Source organism: Beta vulgaris, chromosome 7 (assembly GCF_026745355.1).
Source record: "Beta vulgaris subsp. vulgaris cultivar EL10 chromosome 7, EL10.2, whole genome shotgun sequence".
In the NCBI taxonomy this organism is placed as follows: Eukaryota; Viridiplantae; Streptophyta; class Magnoliopsida; order Caryophyllales; family Amaranthaceae; genus Beta; species Beta vulgaris.
In genome coordinates this window covers 50,387,817-50,409,443 of record NC_079208.1, presented here as the reverse complement: position 1 = coordinate 50,409,443, position 21,627 = coordinate 50,387,817, and the positions used below count along the sequence as shown (strand labels likewise).

The window sequence follows — 21,627 nt, the reverse complement described above, 5'->3', positions numbered from 1 at the left end:
TCTTTCTAACTTCAGAGCTTTGAAATTATTTTTAACCTTTAAATTATTTATTTTTTACTAAAAATACAGAGATTCCGATCCACTGATCCGGATCGAAAATTTGGAATCCTGATTTTCGGCGAACCGGAATCTTCAGTTCAGTCCAACCCTACCCTTTACACACCCTTACTTACCACCTCACCCCAAGTCTCTTCTCAGCAATTGGATCTCAATATATACTTCCTCCTTTTTTAAATATAATTATATTTTGACATTTTATGCTATTCACAAATTTTATTTGACCATCGTTTGTGATATATACATGAATAAAAAAATATAGTGACGTGGAATCTTGTTAGATTCGTCCTAACATGTATTTTTAATTCCATATCTTAAACCAAATGACCAATATTGAATTTGAACCGGAATCACTTGGATACCTGTATCAGCTGCTGAATATCCTATGTTTCACACTCTGAGTAAGAACTTGAAAAGTCTTCGTTTTCGAGTTAAGTAGAGTGAAACTGGCAAGGATCCGGACCTTGAAATTCGACGAATCAGCTTGCTCCGGATGCAGGTCCTTCTCATCAAAATTTATGGGCCGAGCTTAATTAGGCTTTGTTTTACGCGTTTTGATTTCTGAAAGTAGACATTAGAGAAATGGAGGAGTATGGAAGTTACTCGGAACAAGCAGATTCTATGAAAATGACTGATGTTACGTCGGACATAAAAAGAAGCTCCTTCTATCTTTATTCCGACCTAAATTGCATCAGCTTTTTATTAAGTGATTTTCTGGGTTGTTTTGTTTTGGCTTTTCACCTACAATTCCTTCATTCTTCAATTTCAATTCAATCTTTATATCTTCCAGAAAGGTAATGAAATTCTTCCCTCTTCTTCTGTTTTCATTTTATGATTTTATTTGTATGATCTGAATGCTTGTAGGAATTTACTTTATTTGATTTTTCTGGGTTCTATTTTAGGGTTTCTTCCTTCACTGTTTGTTTTTAGTCAATTTTGTTTGTATTGGATTTTATATATATAGATTGAAGAGAAACAGGTTGGAATTAGTACATCATAACATCATATACTCCCTCTATCTCTAAATTGAGTGCCCATTTTTTTTGGCACAAGTGTTGAGAAGAAATCATATGTAGGATTTTAGTTGTATCAAATCATAATTTAATTTAGTTATTGGTATACTTTTTAGGAATTGTGGAAAATGTGTGTTATATGGGAAAGTAAGTGATATTATAAAAGTTGAAAGCAAAATAATATTTTAATTGGTGGATCCATACCAGATAAGGAAACGAGAAATCTATTTGGAACAAACATAAATGGAAAAATAGGTACTTTATTTAAGGACAGAGGGAGTAGAAACTAACTTAGCTAAAACTAGGAAAACATATTCTAAATCTAAACGAAATATACTAAGAAATATTATCTCCAAATAAACATTTCTAATGTCTACATAAACGTTCTAGGCTTTAGCCAAAAGGAAGAAGCTTGTTAGGGCAGATATGGAAAAGGAGATATTAGGGATATTGGACCACCTTTTTTTTTTTTTTTTTTTGCCTACTTTATATGGTGACTTTGAAGCTTCTCATAATTCTTGTTTAGTCATGGAGTTTTGCTCTGGTGGTGATTTGTATGCCCTTAGACTTCGCCAACCTAAAAGGATCTTTCATATCTCTTCTTCTAATGTTTATGGTGCCGAAACACTTTTAGATATGTCTAGATAAACCCTTTAGATAGATAGATTCAGGAAATACTCATAAATCTAGCCTAACATAATGCTGGTAGGATTTTACTTTACTGTTTTTTTTTTTTTTTTTTTTCCGGTAGTTCGTATAGATAGGGATTGTTTTTATCTGAGGTGAATTAGAGTTTGAACTTATTTAAGTTAAGGAAAGATATAATCTGAACGGGCTTAATATTTTCAGGCTTATCTTCCACTATGGATCAAGTAAAGATATCTGTGGGAATTTGGGGACTTATAACCTATTTCAGTAAACCCAGTCTTGATGAGATGAAAAGAGTTCTTGAGGGTGAAACTGAATGCTTAAGTGCCAAGATACTGGACATTTCTAGTCTAACCTCTTCCACTCAGGCTCGAAGGGGCAAGAAGCGAAAACAAGAGGACTGTCCCTGGATGACTGAGGGTCAGAGTCTGGTGGTGAAATCTCGATGCCTGTTAGGGCTAGTTGGAGGATGGAGGAGCTTACCCTTAGGTGCAAAGACGAGATGGGAGGTTTACAAATTGGTGTATGCTTTGAAAGACCATGACACAAAGGGTAACAGGGTCCTTAAAGAGGCCTTGTCTGATGCCCGAGGCCTGTGTCGTGGCTATCATATACCGGTAAAACAGTTAGTTGGCCGAGTTGCTTCTAGCACTTTTGACTATCTTAAGGTTTTGCTGGAAGGTGGTGGTGCTGGTAGAATTGCTATTTATGGGATGGAAGGAATTGGTAAAACCTTTTTGATGAAGCACCTGCACAACTACGCTCTAAAAAGGTTTGATTATGTTTTTTGGGTTTCTTTCCCTGATATGTTCACCATCAAGCATCTGCAAGATGCTGTTGCTGCTGCTGTGAACTGTGATCTTACCGGTGCTGATCACTTGTTTGTAAGGGCTAGAAAACTGTCAGACACACTTGCTAATCTTGGTAGATTTGCTTTTTTGTTAGATGGTGTGCCAAAAGCTAATTTTTCTCTGGAACAGGTTGGAATTCCAGTCCCTGCAAATGGGAGCGAGTGCAAGCTGGTATTATCTACTAGGTCTAGCTTAGAGTACAAACTGTTTGACTGTTTTCAAACAGTTGAAGTTAAGCGACTTCCAGAGGAAGATGCATACAAGTTGTTTATGCGTGAAGCAAACATTAGGGAAGGATCTAGTTGTTCCTTTGATGGCATTCCTCGTTCACTTGCTGATAGGTGTTCCGGAGTGCCTCGTAGGATTGTGAACATAGCTACTCGTATGTGTGGCATAGATGATCCCCATGAATGGAAATCTGCACTATTTGAATGAGGAACGGGATGAAGAATAAACATGCAAAATGAGATAACTTCCTCTATCACAAGGTTAGGTTAACTAGGAACTCGAGATAGTGCTTCTAACGAAGAGCTAGGCATCAATCAGGATTTGATAAGGTCAGATGAGACTATGAGAGGATCATGAAACCAATTGAATGTTTTTCTGTTTTTCTGTTTTTCTGTGGGTTGTCAGTTGTCTCTCCTTCTAGGACTACTGGACTAGTGTTTGATAATGATTATCTAATATGACTGGTCTACGGGAGCTTGGTGTCGAGAAGATCTTGTTCTAAGTCCTTCCGATAGACTAGTGTTATCAATGTTGTTGCAGGGAGTAAATAATTATACCTAGATCGATGGAGGAGTTTAATGGGTGGTAGAGAAGACATCCATGATGAATTAAACCGAGCCATGCGGCCTCTATGTTACCCTGTTTTGTAACAGTTTGGGGGGGGGGGGTTTTTGATATACTTGCCCATGTATCTAAATAAAGGTACTTGAATCCTTGAGTCCTGAAGAGTCTTTTTTCTTATATGATCTTTCATGCTCCCAATCGTTCTTATGTTTAGTGATGTGTCATAATTACTGAGAGCTGTTAATTACAGGTGCTCTGCTACAGTGCTACGTCTTGTATGTTTTCTCTCCTGTATCTTGCCTGTACACTTATCAATTATCATGTTGGTTCTTAGAAAATGCATCCTATGGGGTGTGATTAACCTTATTCCTGAAGTTTTCACCCCTAACTTCTTATCATTTAGAATTAATTGCTGCTACCTTTTTCTATATTTTATTTCTCTACACTCAGTTTTGATTGAGGTTCAAAAAAAAAAAGAAGAAAAAGAAAGCTGAAAAAAAGAAAAGTGAAAAAAAGAAAAAAAATGAAAAAGAGAGAAAGCTTAGCTTTTTACTGATCTCCTAAAACTTTGTGCACTTATTAAGTATTCCATAATAGTTTGGACACTTATAAGTTCATAAATTTAAGGGGATAAGCTCAAAAAGATGTACACAGGATTGACAGAAGTGAAAGAAAATTTGCAACATTTGTATTTTGCTAGTTAAATGATCTTGGTCTCATCTCTGTTGACTTATGTTGGCGATGGTTCCCATGCTGATATGCTTATGTGGCACCTTGTTATAGTTGCTACGATCAGACTGCCTTATTTTAGATTTCGTGGTCCTAAACACCACTTTGAAGCCCTTCTGATTTTGTCCCTGGTAACTTTCATGATAGAGGTACATCATAAAATTAGTTTTCCCAGCTCCGACAGAGTCCATGGGTATCTGGTATCTTTTATGTGAAATATACTAGTTTCCCATGAAGCTTCTGCAAATTCTGTCGTAATGAGTTCTTATGAACAACCAAAATGGCACTAACCTCGTTCTAGTCTATAGATCTTGTTTGTAGGATCTAATCTTATCCTAACTCAAGGATGCACTACTTGTCTCTAGGAAATGCCTCCTTAGCACTATTCCATGGCTTGTTCAATTTCGATATAAAGATCCTATCATCTTCTGTGTGCGTGCGTGTGTGCGTGTTTGTGGTTCTGTGTGTATGTGTATGTGTTTCTTTGTGTATTTGTGTGTGTGTTTCTGTGTCTCTCTCTCTGTGTGCGTGTGTCAGGCGTGCATGCGTGGGTGTGTCAGGCGTGGGCGTGTGCGTGTCTCTGTGTATCTGTCTGTGTGTGTGTGTGTGTGTGTGTGATGTGATGGCATCCATTTTTGAATGTGTTTTATGTTCTGTGTCTTTACAGTTCAGAGTAGAGGAAACACTTTGTATCAAATTTTGTCGGGCGTTCCTCTGCAAACTGTCTGCCATTGCTGGGTAGTAGGCTAGTAGCCGTACTTAGCTCGTCCCCTACCTGTTGATGTAGCTCAATACATGGCAATTGGCATCCATTGCATACACTTCACCTTCTATGGTCCCTCTTGGCTTCTTTTAAAACTTGTTTGAAGTTGTGTGTTAGCAGATGTGAAAGTCAGAATGATACAATTAACAGAAGGAGGGAGCAGCGCTAATATGAAAATGCGCATGTTTACAGAACTCGAATGGAACAACTATAATCATACCTGAAAAATACGAAACAAAAGTAGCTGATCAGAAGAAGCATTATCAATGAGAACTCAAGGTTGTCTCAGCTACAGCCAGCATCATTAGGTGCTCATTTTTTTTCCATGATTTGCTGACACAGAAAACAGCTTAGTTAGTGTTATAGCACTTCTAATTTTTTTGTTTAGGATCTGAATGAGATCAAATCTATAGATATTGTATATCTGCTAGGTCTTTGAAACGTAGAAGCAACACACCTAGCAACTTCATGAGGCAAAATCCAGGAAAAGTGGTCAGTGAACTGATAGAAATAATGAATATAGTTGTGGATCTACACTGGGAGAGGAAGAAACATCTAAGCTTCATATTAAAGAGAAGACTTTAGCAAGTCTTCTTGCTTCACTCAAGTCTTTTTTCTCCACTATACTAGTTATTCAACTTAATTTTTTTTTTGTTTATACTTCATATTTTCCTACCCACTTATGTGTACTTTTAACCAAACAGAGTATTTGCTCGGTTAGAGTAGTAGCATTGTTGTTAATTATTGTAGTAGGTGTTAGATGGTAACTGTTTAAGTACTTGTCTTAAAGTAGAATTGTTGGTAAAAAGAAATTGTCTAATAAGTAAAAGAAACTATATGTTTACATTATGTTAAGAAAAAAAATACCTTTTTTGAGGGGAACTCTTAAATCCTAACTATATCAAAGTGTAATGTGGAAGATAAAGTGTAACCAAGAACACTCTAGTCCATTACTGCATAATTCAATACGTATCCACATTCCACAACTAGCAATATGGATGCTACTTGATTCTCTTCATGGTAAATACCCCTTTTGTTTGTTTGTAATTTGTACACTTAATACTTTGGTATTATTCACATAATTTACTTTATTTGTGATTTATACACAAGTAAAATTATAGTCATATATGATGTTACATTTGTTTTAACCTATTGTCTCCGAATTTTCATGAAATTTACCCGGTACCCTCACACTTTTGAAAATACACTTGGTACTCCTAAGTTTCAACATAATATACCCAAATACCCTTAGTGGCTAATAGTCTTATTATTAATAATATGAATAATAAAAATAATAGACAATAATACAAGTAAAATACTATACATTATGGTACTTTAATTAAATTTTTAATAATAACATAATCAGTTAATAGTATTAAGAATAATAATAAAATAATAAACAATAATACAAATATTCAATAAAATAATAGACAATAATACAAGTATAATACAATACAATCATTGTGGTATTTTAGTTAAAATTCTAATAATAACATAATCAGCTAATAATAATATGAATAATAAAATAATAGACAATAATATAATGTTTATTGATTATCATTGACTATTCGGACCTTATTGGAACTTAGTGGACCTGATTAGACCTAATTGAAACTTATTGTACCTGATTGAAACTTATTGGACCTTACTAGACCTGGTTGGAACTTATTGCACCTTATTAGACCTGATTGTAATTTATTGCACCTGATTGGAACTTATTGGACTTTATTAGACCTGATTGGAACTTATTGCCCTGATTGGACTTGATTGAAACTTATCTGAACTGAACTTATCTGAATTGAACATGACTTATTGGACTTGAAACTTAATTTATTAAAATGAAGAGAAAAGTGAAAAGAACGCATCCTGAGATGGAGAAGGAAGGATTAGAAAGAGAGTAAAAGAGATATACTAAGGATATTCTTGTAATTGTACTATGAGTTTTAATGATACAACTTATCCTAATACGAATGCTTGGGACTCATATATAACCTATAATGTACAAACGTATTACTTTACAAGAGATTTCTTTTGTGTGCTAAAGATTATGGTTCTTAAAGGTTTAAAGACACTTCTATATGAAGACCTAAAACTAATAGAGGAACTTAGGAACCCAAAACACATTGGCCTAAAATAAAGCAGGGGACACCGTCTGAGGGGCCCATATTGCTTGTTGAAGCACTCATGCTCTTCCAGGCCCATCTCACAGAGGAAAATCACGAGGTTTCAGCCCGCCTGAGGTCCTTTATGCCTGAATAATCTAACTTTTGACTTTCTTCTTCTCTCAACATTCAAGGCACTTACAACTTAAATTGCCGACAAACGAACAAGTATAATCTGAGAAAAAACATCCAAACAACCCGAAAAGGAAAGTTTGAAAATTATTCAAAAGATTCGATTTGATTTAGATCTATGAATCATATGATTTTAGTACCCGTTTGATTATATGAACTTTTTCCTACGTTTTGTAATAGATGCATTATGTTGACGTTTTATATTGTTCAAAATGTAACTTTAACTATATTTAATTACTAATAGATAAGAATAGATGTTTACTTTAATTATTATTGGTTGATTGCAATGTATATGCAACTAATACTAATATATTAAAAGGCGTTCCTAAACAAGGAACGATGCCACGTGGCGCTCTCCCTAAGCGCTTTCTACTCCATGTAATCCACATACAGTAAAAAAAATTAGAAATTGCTTAGCATGAGGTTTGATCCCGTGACTTCAAGGTTATATACTAACATCTTGACCACTAGACCAATTGTTATTTAGTGTTATCAATTTAATGTGTAATATTAATAAAATGAAAATTTTCCTTACCCGGGGCATAGCCCGGGTCTAATAACTAGTTTTAGATATTAATGGTCGAAGGTGTACATTCACAAATATGTCCTTATGATGCATCTATTAAGAAATAAATCAAGTATAAGGTTACCAAATTTTCTTAAAGAAGACATGTGAAGAGGAGAAATAGATAAAGGGAGAAAATTGGATAAATCATAATGCCATGTAAAGTAGTGTTGTAATTAATATAAAATTTCGAAATAAAGAAAACATTATAATTGATATAGAAGAAATGAACTACAATATGTGAAAAGGTAAAAGGTCAACTGAAATACAGTCTCACCCAAAAAAAAAAAGAAGAAAATGGCATTGTATTTGAGATGTCTTTCCATATTAGTTCAAAGTTACCTTTATTTTTTAAAATTAATTACGGGTTTTCAGGTTTTCTTTTTAGAGAAGGTATTATGTCAGACTCGTCTGACAAACCATTCTCGTCGGATGTCACACACAGAAGACCAAACGAAAGAAAAACAACACAAGTTGAAAGAATTTCCACACCAACTGAAAAAATACAAGAATCAACTGAAAGAATACAATAATCAACTGAAAACATCAAAAAATCGAAGAAAAACAAAATCAAAAATACCAAATGAAAGGTAGAAATATCTAAATGAAAGAAAAACAACATCAAATGAAAAGAAAACATATGTGAACGATACAAAACAACAATTGAAACACACAAAAAAAAAAATATGTAAATGAAACAAAGACAGCATCAACTGAAACAAAAACATAATAAAATGAAAGAAATACATATCTAAATGAAACAACAAACAAATAAAATAAAAAACAATATAAACACTAAAAATGCTTCTACCTTTAGAAATTCCCTCTTTCAGCTACTTCTTAGAAGACAAAATCAAACCTGCATTCACATAACACAAAAAAAAAGTCAAAAAATAGAAAAAATAAATAGAAATCACCAGCAGAAAAAGAACAACATAGGAGTACATTAAACTCTATATTTCACGCAACTTAATCAGAAACAATGCACTTGCGGAAAAAAAATTAAAAGGGTATAATTTAAGGGAACAGACACACAAAAGTAAGAATCTTGCTGAAAATTCAGAGTCAAGAAGAAATAAAATTGCAAGAGCAAAGCAAACAAGAGGTGAAGAAGAGGTACGAGTACTTACTAACGAAGAAAAAACAGCAAAAAAAAAAAAAAAAGTCCGCGCGCGTTAAGTTGGGTTCAGCCCCGTCCGACGGAACCTATTGGGTCAGACAGTCTAACCAAATAGTTTCACTTCTTTTTATATTGGTCTAAGAAACGTCCAATTTATTTCCTAGACACGTGACTATTTATATATTAAGTGACATTTTGATACTAACTTTGTATATTTGGTAGGTACGTCGTATCATGTAGGTAACGGGAAAAAGTTTGGTGTACGATTTCAACTTGTACTTACGACCTGTTTGGTAGTTGTCAATAAATTGCGGTAATGGGAATAGTGGCGGAGCTAGGATTTTCAATCAGGGGTAACATAATATAACCAACCAAATAACGGTTCATAATAGTAGAATATAATTCACGTTAACCTACACTTATAACCCTTTTGTAATATACTATATTATTATATGGTTCATAATACTATATTCTTTAGACTTACATTATGAGAGAGTTCTTCCCGTAAAAACTCTACGTACCATACTACTTTATCGTATCCAACCCTTTTAAAGCCAAAGAATTCCTCTCCCGTATAATGTAAGCCTGAAAAACTAAAAATAAGAAACTAATGAAAAACTTAACGTTGATTTAACAGAGGGGTGCAATATAGAATAAAAAAATTCAAAGCTACAATTTGAAATGAAAAAAAAAATTCAGAATATAACGTAGGAAATGGAAAAATACATGGATACTTCATCAAAAAAAGGTTCTCTTTATAATATATGCGTATAATGTAAGTCTGAAGAGCTAAAAATAAGAAACTAATGAAAAACTTAACGTTGATTTAACAAAGGGGTGCAATATAGAATAAAAAAAATCAAATCTACAATTTGAAATGAAAAAAAATATTCAGAATATAACGTAGGAAATGGAAAAATACATGGATATTTTATCAAAAAAGGTTCTCTTTATAATATATGATTTAGAAAAGGTTGAACCTTTTTATTTGAAATTAGGGGAGTGTAATGTATTTATAATATAATGAAAGACAACTATAATTAAAATAAAGTTTGTTAGTATATGAAGTATTATATTATTTAAATTTACCAGTATAATTGTAGAAGATGGAAAAGATTTGAAACATAGGAGATATTAAAAAAAAGGACAAAAGAAAGAGGAAAAAAGAAAAAGGTAAAAAGAAAATAAAGAAAAGAGAAAACTAAAACAACAAAATGACCCGCATGGTACTCGAACCTAAGACCTCCTTGTCTTCTGTATATTGCACTTACCACCGCGGCAAATGCAATACATCAATAATACCTTGCTAGATTTTGTAGATATTTTGTTTCTATTGTTTTCTCCCAGCCTATTTTTTTTTATATTTTTTTTAAGAGGTAGCATATGCTACCCCTTGTTACTTAATAGATTCGCCCCTGAATGGGAATGAATTTTAAGTGTAATTTTGTTATGTAAGTACCCGTAAAATCTCCATGAGGAGGCTTGTTTTCTCCATGAGCAAGCAATCTCACCCCTAAATTTGTGTTTTTGTCTCCAAAGGAAAGCAATTTTCATTACCACTCATTACCACCTACAAGGTGGTATTGGATGGGAATGAAAATTCAAGAAGGAAAGTGGACACTTAAGGATAAATTAGCATTACCATGGGAATAGACAATGATATTCTTCACAAATTTACACACAAATTCATTCTCATTACCATAGTTTATAACCAACTACCAAACGGGCCGTTAATCCAATTCGAATAAACTTTGGATTTCAATTTTTCAATCAAGATCCAAACCAACCAGAGTTCAAATCCAAATCAATCCAATTTCAATTTTCTGACACTAGATTGGATCCAATCCGAAATATTCAAAAAATTTAAACTCTATTCTTTTGATAAAATAATTGAGATACGTGTATCAAAATTAAGTGTTCGATAATAGAAGTAATTCATATAATCCATAAAATTCAGTAGTAATAGCTAATAATACATAAAAATACATAGATTTTATCGAAAACACTTAAGCACAATCCCAAATACTACCTCCGTTTCTTAATAAGTGCAACATTTCCCTTATTTGGAATAGTCACAATAAGTACAACCAAGCTCAAAATGGTAAAAAAAGTTCAATATTATTACAAATATGCCACCAAAAAGCAAGAGGGGACCACAACCTTTTTGTTTTATCACTTGAATTACTCTACTTTATTGTGGTCTCAACTTTCTCTCTCTACATTCTTTGGTATTCCTCCACTTTTCTATGTTGCACTTATTAAGAAACGGAGGAAGTATAAAATATACAATATATACGTATTTGCTAATTTAAACATAGTTCGAGTCCAATATATATTACTAATTCTGCCTAAATTTGATTGGATTTTGATTTTTATCCGAATAACTTTCAATCCACTTAAGCCCGTTTGATTTTGATTAGTGAAAGCGACTGTGCCGGTAGCTCAATGAGAATTCGCAAGTCGTAAGAGCACCATTACTCATGAGTGAAAAACTCAATCATCCCACTCTCTTTCTAACTTTCTCTCTCTAAAAAATAGCTTCCCACAATCTTTCCCCACTCATCTCCTTAACCATGAATCATTTTTCAATCATCCTAACTACTTTTACCTACTCAACTACTTTTTTACCCCACCCAACTACTTTTTCTCTCTCATCACACCATCACCATTATCTAATATTTTTATAATTTACGTTTTAATAATATTAAATATTCATTATTAATTGATAAAAAAATTAATTTATAAATACATAATTAGCGTTTTTAGCATTAACTAAATTAAATGTACAAAAATATTATTTACTTTTTTTAAAGTGTAAAAGTGGGACATATTTCATATAAAATAAGCAAAATTATAGAAAATTAGTAAATAGCTAGAAAAAAAATTTATCCAAAATATTACAAAATGGGTCTCTAATTGTAGATCTCTGAAAAATCGAGCCATTGGTATTTTTTTTAATTTTTTTCGCTTTGTAGTTTTTAAGATATTGCATTTTTAATATTTATAATTGTATTATTTTTTTCACCAGTCAGAATTTGACAAGTGTCAAATTCTGACGCGTGCGTCAGAAAATCTGACACACGTGTCAGAATTCTGACAAAGTCAATTTTTTTGGCTTTCCCCAAGCCAAAACGCGTCGTTTTGGCTGGGGGAAAGCCAAAAAAAATTGATTTTCGTCAGATCAGGCAGTGGGTCCCACTCCCACGCCTGATCACCATTTCACTCACCCCATCCCATTTTTTTGCCCCAATCACTCCCATTCAACCCATGATTTTTTTTCCAATCATGATTAAGGCCCTTTTTTTCTCAATCATCCCATGATTTTATTTTTCACTCATGGTTAATGATGCTTTAAGTCGTAACAATGACGGCGCTTTGCTTCTTCATGGGAGTTTCATTGGAAGCAACCTGGCAAAACCTTCAAAAAGTTTTAAACATCTATAAAAACTTGATGCTCCAAGTTTTCTGCATCCAAACATGAGAATAAGTATTGCTTAATTTGACTATTAAATTTCAAACTCCTCATTCTTTCAACGTGTTCATTCCTCCTTCATAAGACAAAGCTAATCTCGAATCAGGTGAGCATTTTTTTTCTTTTCTTGTATTGTTATCAGTTTCTTTCTGATTTCTACTAGATTATTAAACATTTACTAATTACTTAGTTACTTTACTTTTTGATCATATTTGATTGACATTTTGTTATTGATTCACTATCAAATGTGCTAGAGAAACCGACACTCTAATTTTAGGCTAAAAAGTTAGATCCTTAAAACTTCAAAATAAGTAAAATTCATAAAGAGATTAATTAATTGCTTATCTATGTTATCCGTGAAATTTGGATTTTTTTTTTTTTTTGTTGAATAAGAACTTAGCATAAAACTTGAATATTTGTTACAAGTACAAACATCCTCATAGAAGTTTATACAATAACTAGGGGATGGGGGAATTACATTGCATTCTAAGGTAGACATCCGACAAACTTTAGCCATAGCGTCCGCACTCTTGTTATCTCCTCGGCCGCAATCGGCAATACATAATCTTCAAGAGTGGCATCTTATCCATTTGCTTTCTGCACAACAAGATTAAATTAGGGTACAAATCTGTGATGTTTCGTTGATGAAGAAGATCAACTGCATTTTTGCAATCCCAAAAATGGTCTTAAATTTGGATATTTCATGAGCATATTTTATGTCTTTAAAGTTTGGGGTCTCGTTTGGTTCACTAATATAGGATTCTAAGAAACGAAATCAATTATCGATTGTTTTTCTTCTTAGTTGGTTCAACCCCTCATTAATCGATTACCATTACTTGATTGTAATGAATATCCCAATTAGTTACCTTCCCCTATCCCTCAAGTAACAAAATCTATTACTTAGTGGTAATGGTTACTGTTTCGGTATAGAAACGGTTAACGTCCTCAGTATAGTCCGCTAAAGGTGTGAGATGACGTCCTTGCTGGGAGACTGCACAATACACAAACATAAGCTGCCCTCGGGGTGGTTCTGAGGAAACCCGGCCCCCTCCGATGCTCAAGTCAGTAATTAGTCCCACTCGGATATAGAGAGAGAAACTAGAGAGAGATAAGCTATTTTTAGTGTGTGAGAGAATGTACCTGCAGAATAGTACCATTGGGGTATTTATAGAAGTACTATTCCTCTGACAAAGCGTGTAATCCTTCGATACGTGTAGGGCTGTGACGTATTTGACAGGTGGGAAGATTCCCTCCTTTTGTCTTGTTAGGCGTCCGCCAACGTTGCCGTCCATCAGGGATGAACTGACCTTGACTGAGCTATAGATGTCTTTAATGTGCTCGCGTCCTATGCCATGCTCGCGGACATATGCTCTGTGACCGCTAATGCACTTGGGTTATACCCATACAGTTACCATTGATTTCTATTCTCTAGCTTTAACCAACATTCAATAAAGAAAACCATTTTTTGTTACCATTCCTCCCTTAAATTGTTCCCATTCCATTTCCTTTCCATATCTTGAAACAAAATGGCCCTTTAACATCAATTATCCACCAAGTACGTGGATCAGTTGGTAAAGGTGTTGTTCCAGCTGAATCACACATCTTTCCCGCATTGGATTTAGATTAGTTAGTGTCTAGTAGGATCTCGAGTATCGGATGGTTTTTAGAAAAATAATACTAGTCATCTATATAAATATATTAAAAGGCGTGCATAAACAAGAAATTGTGCCACGTGGCGCTCTCCCTAGGAAGTTTTAGTTCATGTAATCCATGTACAATAAAAAAAATTAGAAATTACGTAGTATAAGGGTTTGATCCCGAGACCTCAAGTACATATACTAAAATCTTAGACACTAGATTAAGTTATATTTAGTGTTATTATCATAAAGTATTTTATTGATAAATGAATTTCTTTCTTACCCGAGGCATAGTCCGGGCCTAATAACTAGTTGATTATCGAATACCTATCTTTCCTATCCATATAGCTATAACTTACTTGAAAACAATTGTAAACGTTACGAGTTTATGTGCAACATTACATTCTTCTATGGCATGAGTAGTGATTAAATAGAGAAAATTAATTAGCTATTAGTTCTAGTCTGGGAAGCTCGGACTCGACCATCACCCCCGCCGCACTGATGTCGACACGACACGACGCGGGTGCCAACACGAAATTCGGGTCGGACCTTTGGGGGAGATAGTGGACTCGGCACCCATGCGTTTGCAGAGAGAGAAAAGAGAAGAGAGAGAGAAACTTTGGTGTTCTGGATAAGGGTAAATGAACGGTCAGCATTAATGGTTCAAGTTGTTAATACTACAGCTCATTTATTTCTTTTGCACTTTTACAGCTTGCACCCTATTCCTTTCTTTTGATTTTTTTATTCTACCTAATCACTGATTCGTTCCTTTTCTTTTTCTTTTGCACTTTTACAGCTTGCACCCTATTCCTTTCTTTTGATTTTTTTATTCTACCCAATCACTGATTCTTTCCTTTTCTTTTTTAAAAAAATCCTTATGTTCTCTTTCTTTGCAGTAACTTTATACTTTTTGCTAGTTTCCTAAGCACTAAGCAGCATGTTATCAAGATTACGGAGTGTTTACTCTCTTTTTTCAAGAAATTAAATACTAAAAAAATAATTATAAAAAACTAAAAATATACTTCGGATACAAATAAATTCAATATTTTTCATTGGTTGTCGTGCCCCCGAGTCCATATTCAAAATTTGGACACTTAACAAATGAGTCCGCGAGTCTTTGAGTTTAGAATTTCCCGTGTCCGACCCTCGGACCCATACCCGAGTCCGAGCATCCTAGTTTCTAGTATGTTTAAAACAACAATTCCAAGAGTTAAGTTTCATTGATAAATATACAACTTAACTTTTTGATATTACTCTTATAAACAAATGAAGGTACTCTTATGACCAAATGGAGTTACTTGTATGAGTATGTGGTTACTTTCAACAATAAAAGAGTGTCACTCCTGTAAAGAAATGTGGTTACTCTTATAAACAACTGCGGTTACTTTTGTGAACCTTTGAGGTTACTCGTATGATTAAATGAGGTTACTTGTATGATTTATTGAAGTTACTTGTATAAATAAATAAGGTAACTAGTATAAATTAATTAGGTTACTCATAAGATTAAATGAGGTTACTCATAAATTAAATGACATTACTAGTATGAATTAATTGGGTTACTCATATGATAATAATGGGGTTACTCATATGATAATAATGGGGTTACTCATATAATAAAATTGGGTTACTTTTGTGAACAATTGAGGTTATTTGATCAAATAGGGTCATCGTATGATTAAATAAGGTTAATATTGTGAACTAATGAGATTATTTGTATGAAAAAACGAGGTTACTTTTGTGAATAAACGAGGTTACTCATTTGAATAAATGAAGGTACTAATCAATTTACTTTTATGAATGAATGAGGTTACTCGTTTGAATAAATGCGATTACTTTTGTCAACCTTTGGGGTTAGTCGTATGATTAAATGAGGTTACTCGTATGATTAATTGAAGTTGCTTGTATAATTAAATGAGGTTACCAGTATGAATTAATTGGGCTACTCATAAGATTAAATGAGGTGACTCGTACATTAAATAAATGAGGTTACTAGTATGAACCAATTAAGTTACTCGTATCAATAAACAGGGTTACTTTTATGCATGAATGGAGTTACTCATTTGGATAAATAAGGTCACTTATCAGTTTACTCTTATGAATGAATGAAGTTAATCGTTTGAATAAATGCGGTTATTTTTGTGAACCTTTGGTGTTACTCGTATGATTAAATGAGGTTACTCGTATGATTTATTGAAGTTACTTGTATGTATAAATGAGGTAACTCATATGATTAAATCAGGTTACTCTAAAAAAACTAAATGAGGTTGCTGCAAAAAAAATAAATGGTGTTACTCATATAATATCTTAGGGTTACGCATAGCCATAGAATTGGTATTCTTATAAACAAAATGGGGTTACTTATACAAACAAAATGGGGTTGCTCATATGATTAAGTGGAGTTACTGGTATGAATAAATAAGACTATTTATAAGGTTAAACTAGGTTACTCATATGATTAAAATAGGTTACTTATTATTTAATTAGGTTACTCATATGATAAAAATAAGATACTCATAGAGTTAAACAAGGTTACTCTAAAAACTTAATTAGACAGCTCCAAAAAATAAATGGGGTTACTCATATAAGATTTTAAGGTGGGTTACTCTTATCAACAAAATCGGGTTATTTATATAAACAAAATGGGTTACTCATATAAATACATGGGGTTACTCATTGTATTCTCAACTCTTCTCCATGAATAATTAATTAACATTCAACAACATTCAGATTTTAAGGCTTAACACACCCTACACCACCTCTTAACCAAGACTACTTTTTTACTCCAAGCTACTCTTTTTGAAGACTTGTTAAACTCTTGCTCAGAGATAATTGTTGCAACAATTTTACCACTCTCATTAATTTCAAATATTTCAACATCACCACCACCACAACCACCATCACCACCATGTTGATCATCATCACCATCACCTAGGATTACAAAACAATAAATTGTAACATTTCACACTTCAAACCTCAAATTCCTCAAATATCTTGCAACTTTTCACAATTCATGTACGTGGTACACCTCAAATTCCGCCATTGATTTTTTATCGTTGTCTACAATCCTAACGACACCATTGATTTTACAGAGGAGAGAAAGAAGTTAGGATTTTGAGCTTTGAGTTTTCATGGAGTTCGATTCCATTTGCGAAATTACTCCAGTTTTTTAGCTTAATGATTAGGTGAGGTTGGAACTTGGAACAAGTGAAGTAGAGGAGAGAGAGGGGAAAGGATGAGATTGGAGAATATAGGAGGAAAAGAGGAACGCATAATAGTAAAAGGCGCGTGCAAGGATTATGTTTCTATGTTTGGGCTTATAGATGGGCAAGCCAAACGAGAAGCTACAAATGTGGCCGACCGCATATAAGAATTTGTGTAGTCAATTTGATTTCTTTTCTTTTTTTTGTCTGTGATTACGTCGAAAATATTTGAACTTCAATCCTCCAATGTGGATTATATTTTTTTAAATGTTCGTAGTTTTGGAGAAAACGATGTTCTATATGTTTTTTTGCACTCTTTTTTAATCTTCATGGTCTTGGTTTGTTGCAATTTGCAAACATTCAACCACCATTTGACACAATGTGTGAATAGATACTGCATTGATATAGATAATGTGCTACATCAAATGTTGATTAAGGATAGAATGATGTCTATCTAAGAACATTTTATGTTAATTTACTCTTCACCTCTATTAAAGATCTAGTTATTAGGTATCATAGGAAAACCAAGACCAATCTCTATTAAATCACACAAAACTAATCTAAGGGTTATTATATAGTGATTGGAATATTCGCTTTCTATACATAAGAAGAACCTCAGCCTTATTTCGAGTTTTAACCAAAAGAAGTAATTAAATCAAAACGATTTTTTGTAGTCGATTCATGAACGTTAAACCTCAAAGGCTCAAAATGTATTGAGCATAACCCCTCATGCCACTTAAAATTAACATAACCATGATCTACTATGATCCATTTTTCGCATATTTAGTATATCTTTTAGAAATAAATCCTACAAGGCATGAAGTGTCGCATATTTATGTTTTCTCATAAACACAATCAACCTTCTCAGTCTATAAGACATTATGATCCCCAAACAACAGACTAATTAGGGAAGACCTTGTTTCTAAGGCATAATTGTTCAAAATAACCTACAAAGTGACCATCCCCATGTATACTAACTTGTCTAGTTGTCTTCCTTTTACATATGGTGACGCTTTGAAAACAACTTTGCTTTACTTATGTGATTGCAAATCCGTGTCTAACATTGAATTTGGATGACCTGTGGAAATGAGAAAGATATTCTAACAATGACATTTGATGCACTCCTGCACCTTAAACATTTATATTGATTGTACTTGTACTATGTTATGCATTGCTCTGATGCACGAACTTTTTCTTTTTTTGAACAATGATCATGATTCCTGTTATTAGTTTAATTTATTGTTTTTGTATCCGTTGAGATTTTATGTTGGGCTGGAGAGGGGATTTCACCAAAAGAATGTCAAAGTAGAAACAACAATAAGTAGTACTTACATGCTCTTGTTTTACGCAGATCTATCATTTAACTGAGGAGGACATGCCTTCAGTAATTGCTCTAGTTGATTGATTTTGGCCTCCGTAAGTAGCTTCCATAATGTGCTATATGATGTAAGACATATGAAAAGGTGTGCAATTATTGATGAGCAATCTGAAATGGAAAGCGTTTTTTTGCAACCTGAGAAGAAGCGCGGGAAAGTGCAGCCATCTCTGTCCATTAACTCCGAGTACATCAGTAGAATAATTGGTTGGTTAGGAAATAATGAGATTAGCACCATTGGCATTCATGGGATGGGTGGAATTGGGAAGACCACGATTGCAATAGAGCTATATACTCAGCTTCTGAACCATGACATTCTAGCTGCCTGGGTCTCACTGGGCATTGATTTCACAGTATTCCAGTTGCAGCAAAAAATTGCTAGTGCTTTTGGACTTGATTTTCAAGATAATAAAGATGTGATTAGGAGAGCATCGATTCTAAATGCCTTTCTAGTTTGTTCAGGAAAGTACATACTCTTCCTTGATAATTTATGGGGTGATTTTCGGCCTGAGGATGTCGGTATTCCTAGGCAATGTAAGTTAATATTAATTTCTCGATTGCTAGATGTTTTTCGTATCCTTCGCTGCCAAAAAGTCCTTAAGATTGAGACACGCTCAGAGGAAGAGACTTGGCAGCTGTTTCAACATAGCATAGGGTATGGTGTTTTAGATTCCAAAGAAGTGCCCAGTTGTAAGAAGCTTGTATATCATAAGTGTGCCGGTGTCCCTCTTGCTATCACCACATTGGCCAACAGCATGCGAGGGGTAGTTGATGCTTCTAAATGGAGGGAATTCCTTGAGACTGTAGAACCTACTCAAAACATAGAAGTTTTCAGTCGATTGAAGTTGTCTTATGAAAGGTTGAATAACATCAAGCTCCAACGTTGTTTCTTGTATTCTGCAGTTCACCTCAAAGACAAAAGTCTCTTACCTAGAGAAGATTTGATACGTCTTTGGATTGGGGACAGGATAATTGATGATGTGCCATTGTTGCAGGCACAATACGACATGAGCCATACCATATTGAACAAGCTTCTCAACTCTTGTTTGTTGGAAATTTGTCAAGATAACAGGAGCATTAAGATAAATGATCTCATTAGGTGTGTGGCTCTTTCCATTCTTAGAGATAGCAACATGGTGAAAACAGGCATTACCTTCAAAACGGGTGTTACGAGGGAATCTTCATGTTGTTTCCTTGATAAATTTCATGGAGATCGTGATGTAATTAGCCTGCCTTAACTCAAGCAGCTAGTTCTCACAAAGTTGCATCAACTGAAAGTATCTATGGTGGTCAACTCGGCTGTTCTTCCCTTGGACAATAATATTTATGGACAGTGAAGCGCCTTTCGTTCTCTTGAATGGATGGTGAAGCTAGAAGAAACAATCCCATACTTTACACTACATTGGATTGAAGGACAAGAGACATGTTGGGATAATTTAGACTGAGATCAGTCCAATATAAAGCTTTGCCCGGCCCTAAAGTCTACCCTCTTCAAATTGAGTGCAAGTGTTTGGATGTTAATTGGTTGACTTAGTCATCTTGTTGCACGAAGCATAAAACTATCGTGCCTTTTATTCTACTACATGGATGCTGGAGAAGTATAGTCCCTTGAGATAATTCCTCAAGTTTATAAAAGCATTCATGATTGCTTAAATCTTATTCAAAGAATAAGATACCTTGCTTTGATACCATGTTAAATATAGTTATCTAGCTCAACTGAATTTCGATCTAAAATCAATTGACAATAGGAGTAGTCCTCTATATTCATAAGGTGGTTTCTACGTGTTTTTCTTCCATTGTATAATGGAGGGAGTTATGGGATCAGCCGGAATCTAAAGCTTCCCTCAAAATCCTCCATGTACCAACCATTCAATTGTACTTTAGTGTAGAACTTTGTCACAAAAGAGAAGGATAAAGATGGATATCGAAACAAGATGGCTTGCCAATCTCTTCACAAAATTCAATTAATATGAGCTCAAATCGAATTCATAAATGGAGTCCAAAACGAACCCAACTAGATTTATGGAGATGATTTTGATGTCGACTCGTCCTTTAGGAAATTCTATACTTTCTTGGAGCAGGAAGATCTGAAGCCTAAACTGATTTAAATCATTTGTAAAAATAATGTAAATTTATTACTTCTTTGACATTTAAAACAATTGGTCTTCTAAGAGACCTTTTACTTTAAGTTTTATATTAGGCAACAACCCAAGCCCAATATTTTTAGAAGAGACAAACCACCTTTATGAATATGGTGACTAGATTAATCTATTTAGTGAACTATTTGATTCATTAAGCTGTCATATTCTTTAATTGATTTAGAGGGCGTTTTGTTTGTTAAGAGGAAAGGGATAGAACTTGAGAAAGGGTGACAATGAGAATAAGAATGTTTACCCTTTGACTTTTTAAGTTATTTTTTAAAATATATCAAAGGAAAATCCTATCCACCACCACGACTTTTCCCCTAAAAATCACCACCACCCTTACACTACAAAATCTCACCTCACCTCCCTCTCTTCCCCTCCCCCATCGCTAACCCCTTCCCCTCCCTCTTCCGCCACCTTCCCCTTTCCTTTGCCAGTAGCAACAACTTTTTTCTCTCTCCTTCTTTCTCTTGTAGATATATTATTTTTTGGAGGGAGGGTGGGAGGTGTTTTTTGTGGTTGTTTTTCATGTGGAGGGGTAGGGTTCGATGTGTGTTAGAGTTGTGTTTTTGGGTGGTGTCATGGTGGTTTCGGGTGGGGTAGTAATTTCTGGTTGATGGTGGGTTTATGGAGGTGCTTTATTGGATATCAAGGAGGTTGGGTGGGTGGGTGGTGGTGGTTGGGGGTTTAGATGGGGGGCGTTGGTGGTTGGGATGGTCATTGGTTAGTGGTCAATGATGGTATTGGTTCAAGCGGCGGTGTGGTGGTGAAGGTAGTGGTCAATGATGGTCAAGAGTATGGGAGATAAAGGGTAAGTGGAAACTTGGGGAACGAGGGGAATGGATTTAGAGGAGTTTGGGGGAAAAGAATAGTGTAAAGGGTCGGTATGATTAAATGGACCTAACAAACAAAACCTAAGGGAAATATTAATTCTCTTCCCCTTACCATTTCTTGAGACCCCCTAAAC

At 34.3% G+C, this 21,627-nt stretch overlaps 2 protein-coding genes and 1 long non-coding RNA gene across 6 annotated transcripts; 2 read left to right on the top strand and 1 right to left on the bottom strand.

The window, feature by feature from the left end:
• Positions 1-404: 404 nt before the first annotated feature.
• On the top strand, positions 405-5,594 carry LOC104899622 (probable disease resistance protein At1g52660). 4 transcript variants are annotated; one of them, XM_019250926.3, is made up of 3 exons: positions 405-851; positions 1,920-2,602; positions 2,699-5,594. In XM_019250926.3, exons 2-3 carry the CDS (start codon positions 1,934-1,936, stop codon positions 3,002-3,004), a joined length of 975 nt encoding a protein of 324 aa, XP_019106471.1. In that variant the 5' UTR covers positions 405-851; positions 1,920-1,933; the 3' UTR covers positions 3,005-5,594. The 4 variants fall into 4 exon arrangements, 2 of the variants coding, with proteins under 2 accessions (XP_019106471.1, XP_019106470.1); XR_007276146.1 differs by having other exon boundaries at positions 406-851; positions 1,920-3,126; positions 5,046-5,594; XR_007276144.1 differs by having other exon boundaries at positions 406-851; positions 1,920-3,126; positions 4,758-5,594.
• Positions 5,595-11,966: 6,372 nt separating this feature from the next.
• LOC104899621 (probable disease resistance protein At4g27220) lies at positions 11,967-20,704 on the top strand. The gene is made up of 2 exons (XM_010686842.4): positions 11,967-12,410; positions 18,493-20,704. The coding sequence occupies exon 2, from the start codon at positions 18,597-18,599 to the stop codon at positions 19,752-19,754; it is 1,158 nt and encodes a 385-aa protein (XP_010685144.1). The 5' UTR covers positions 11,967-12,410; positions 18,493-18,596; the 3' UTR covers positions 19,755-20,704.
• On the bottom strand, positions 12,694-18,604 carry LOC130592191 (uncharacterized). Its single transcript, XR_008970417.1, has 2 exons — positions 18,474-18,604; positions 12,694-12,901 (listed from the first exon to the last, which is right to left on the bottom strand). It is a non-coding gene; the product is annotated as an uncharacterized LOC130592191 (long non-coding RNA).
• Positions 20,705-21,627: the final 923 nt, after the last annotated feature.

What these genes read in the sequence shown, in the direction of transcription:
- LOC104899622 (XM_019250925.3), top strand. Translation starts at nt 1,934, where the DNA reads ATGGATCAAGTAAAGATATCTGTGGGAATTTGGGGACTTATAACCTAT.
- LOC104899621 (XM_010686842.4), top strand. Translation starts at nt 18,597, where the DNA reads ATGAAAAGGTGTGCAATTATTGATGAGCAATCTGAAATGGAAAGCGTT.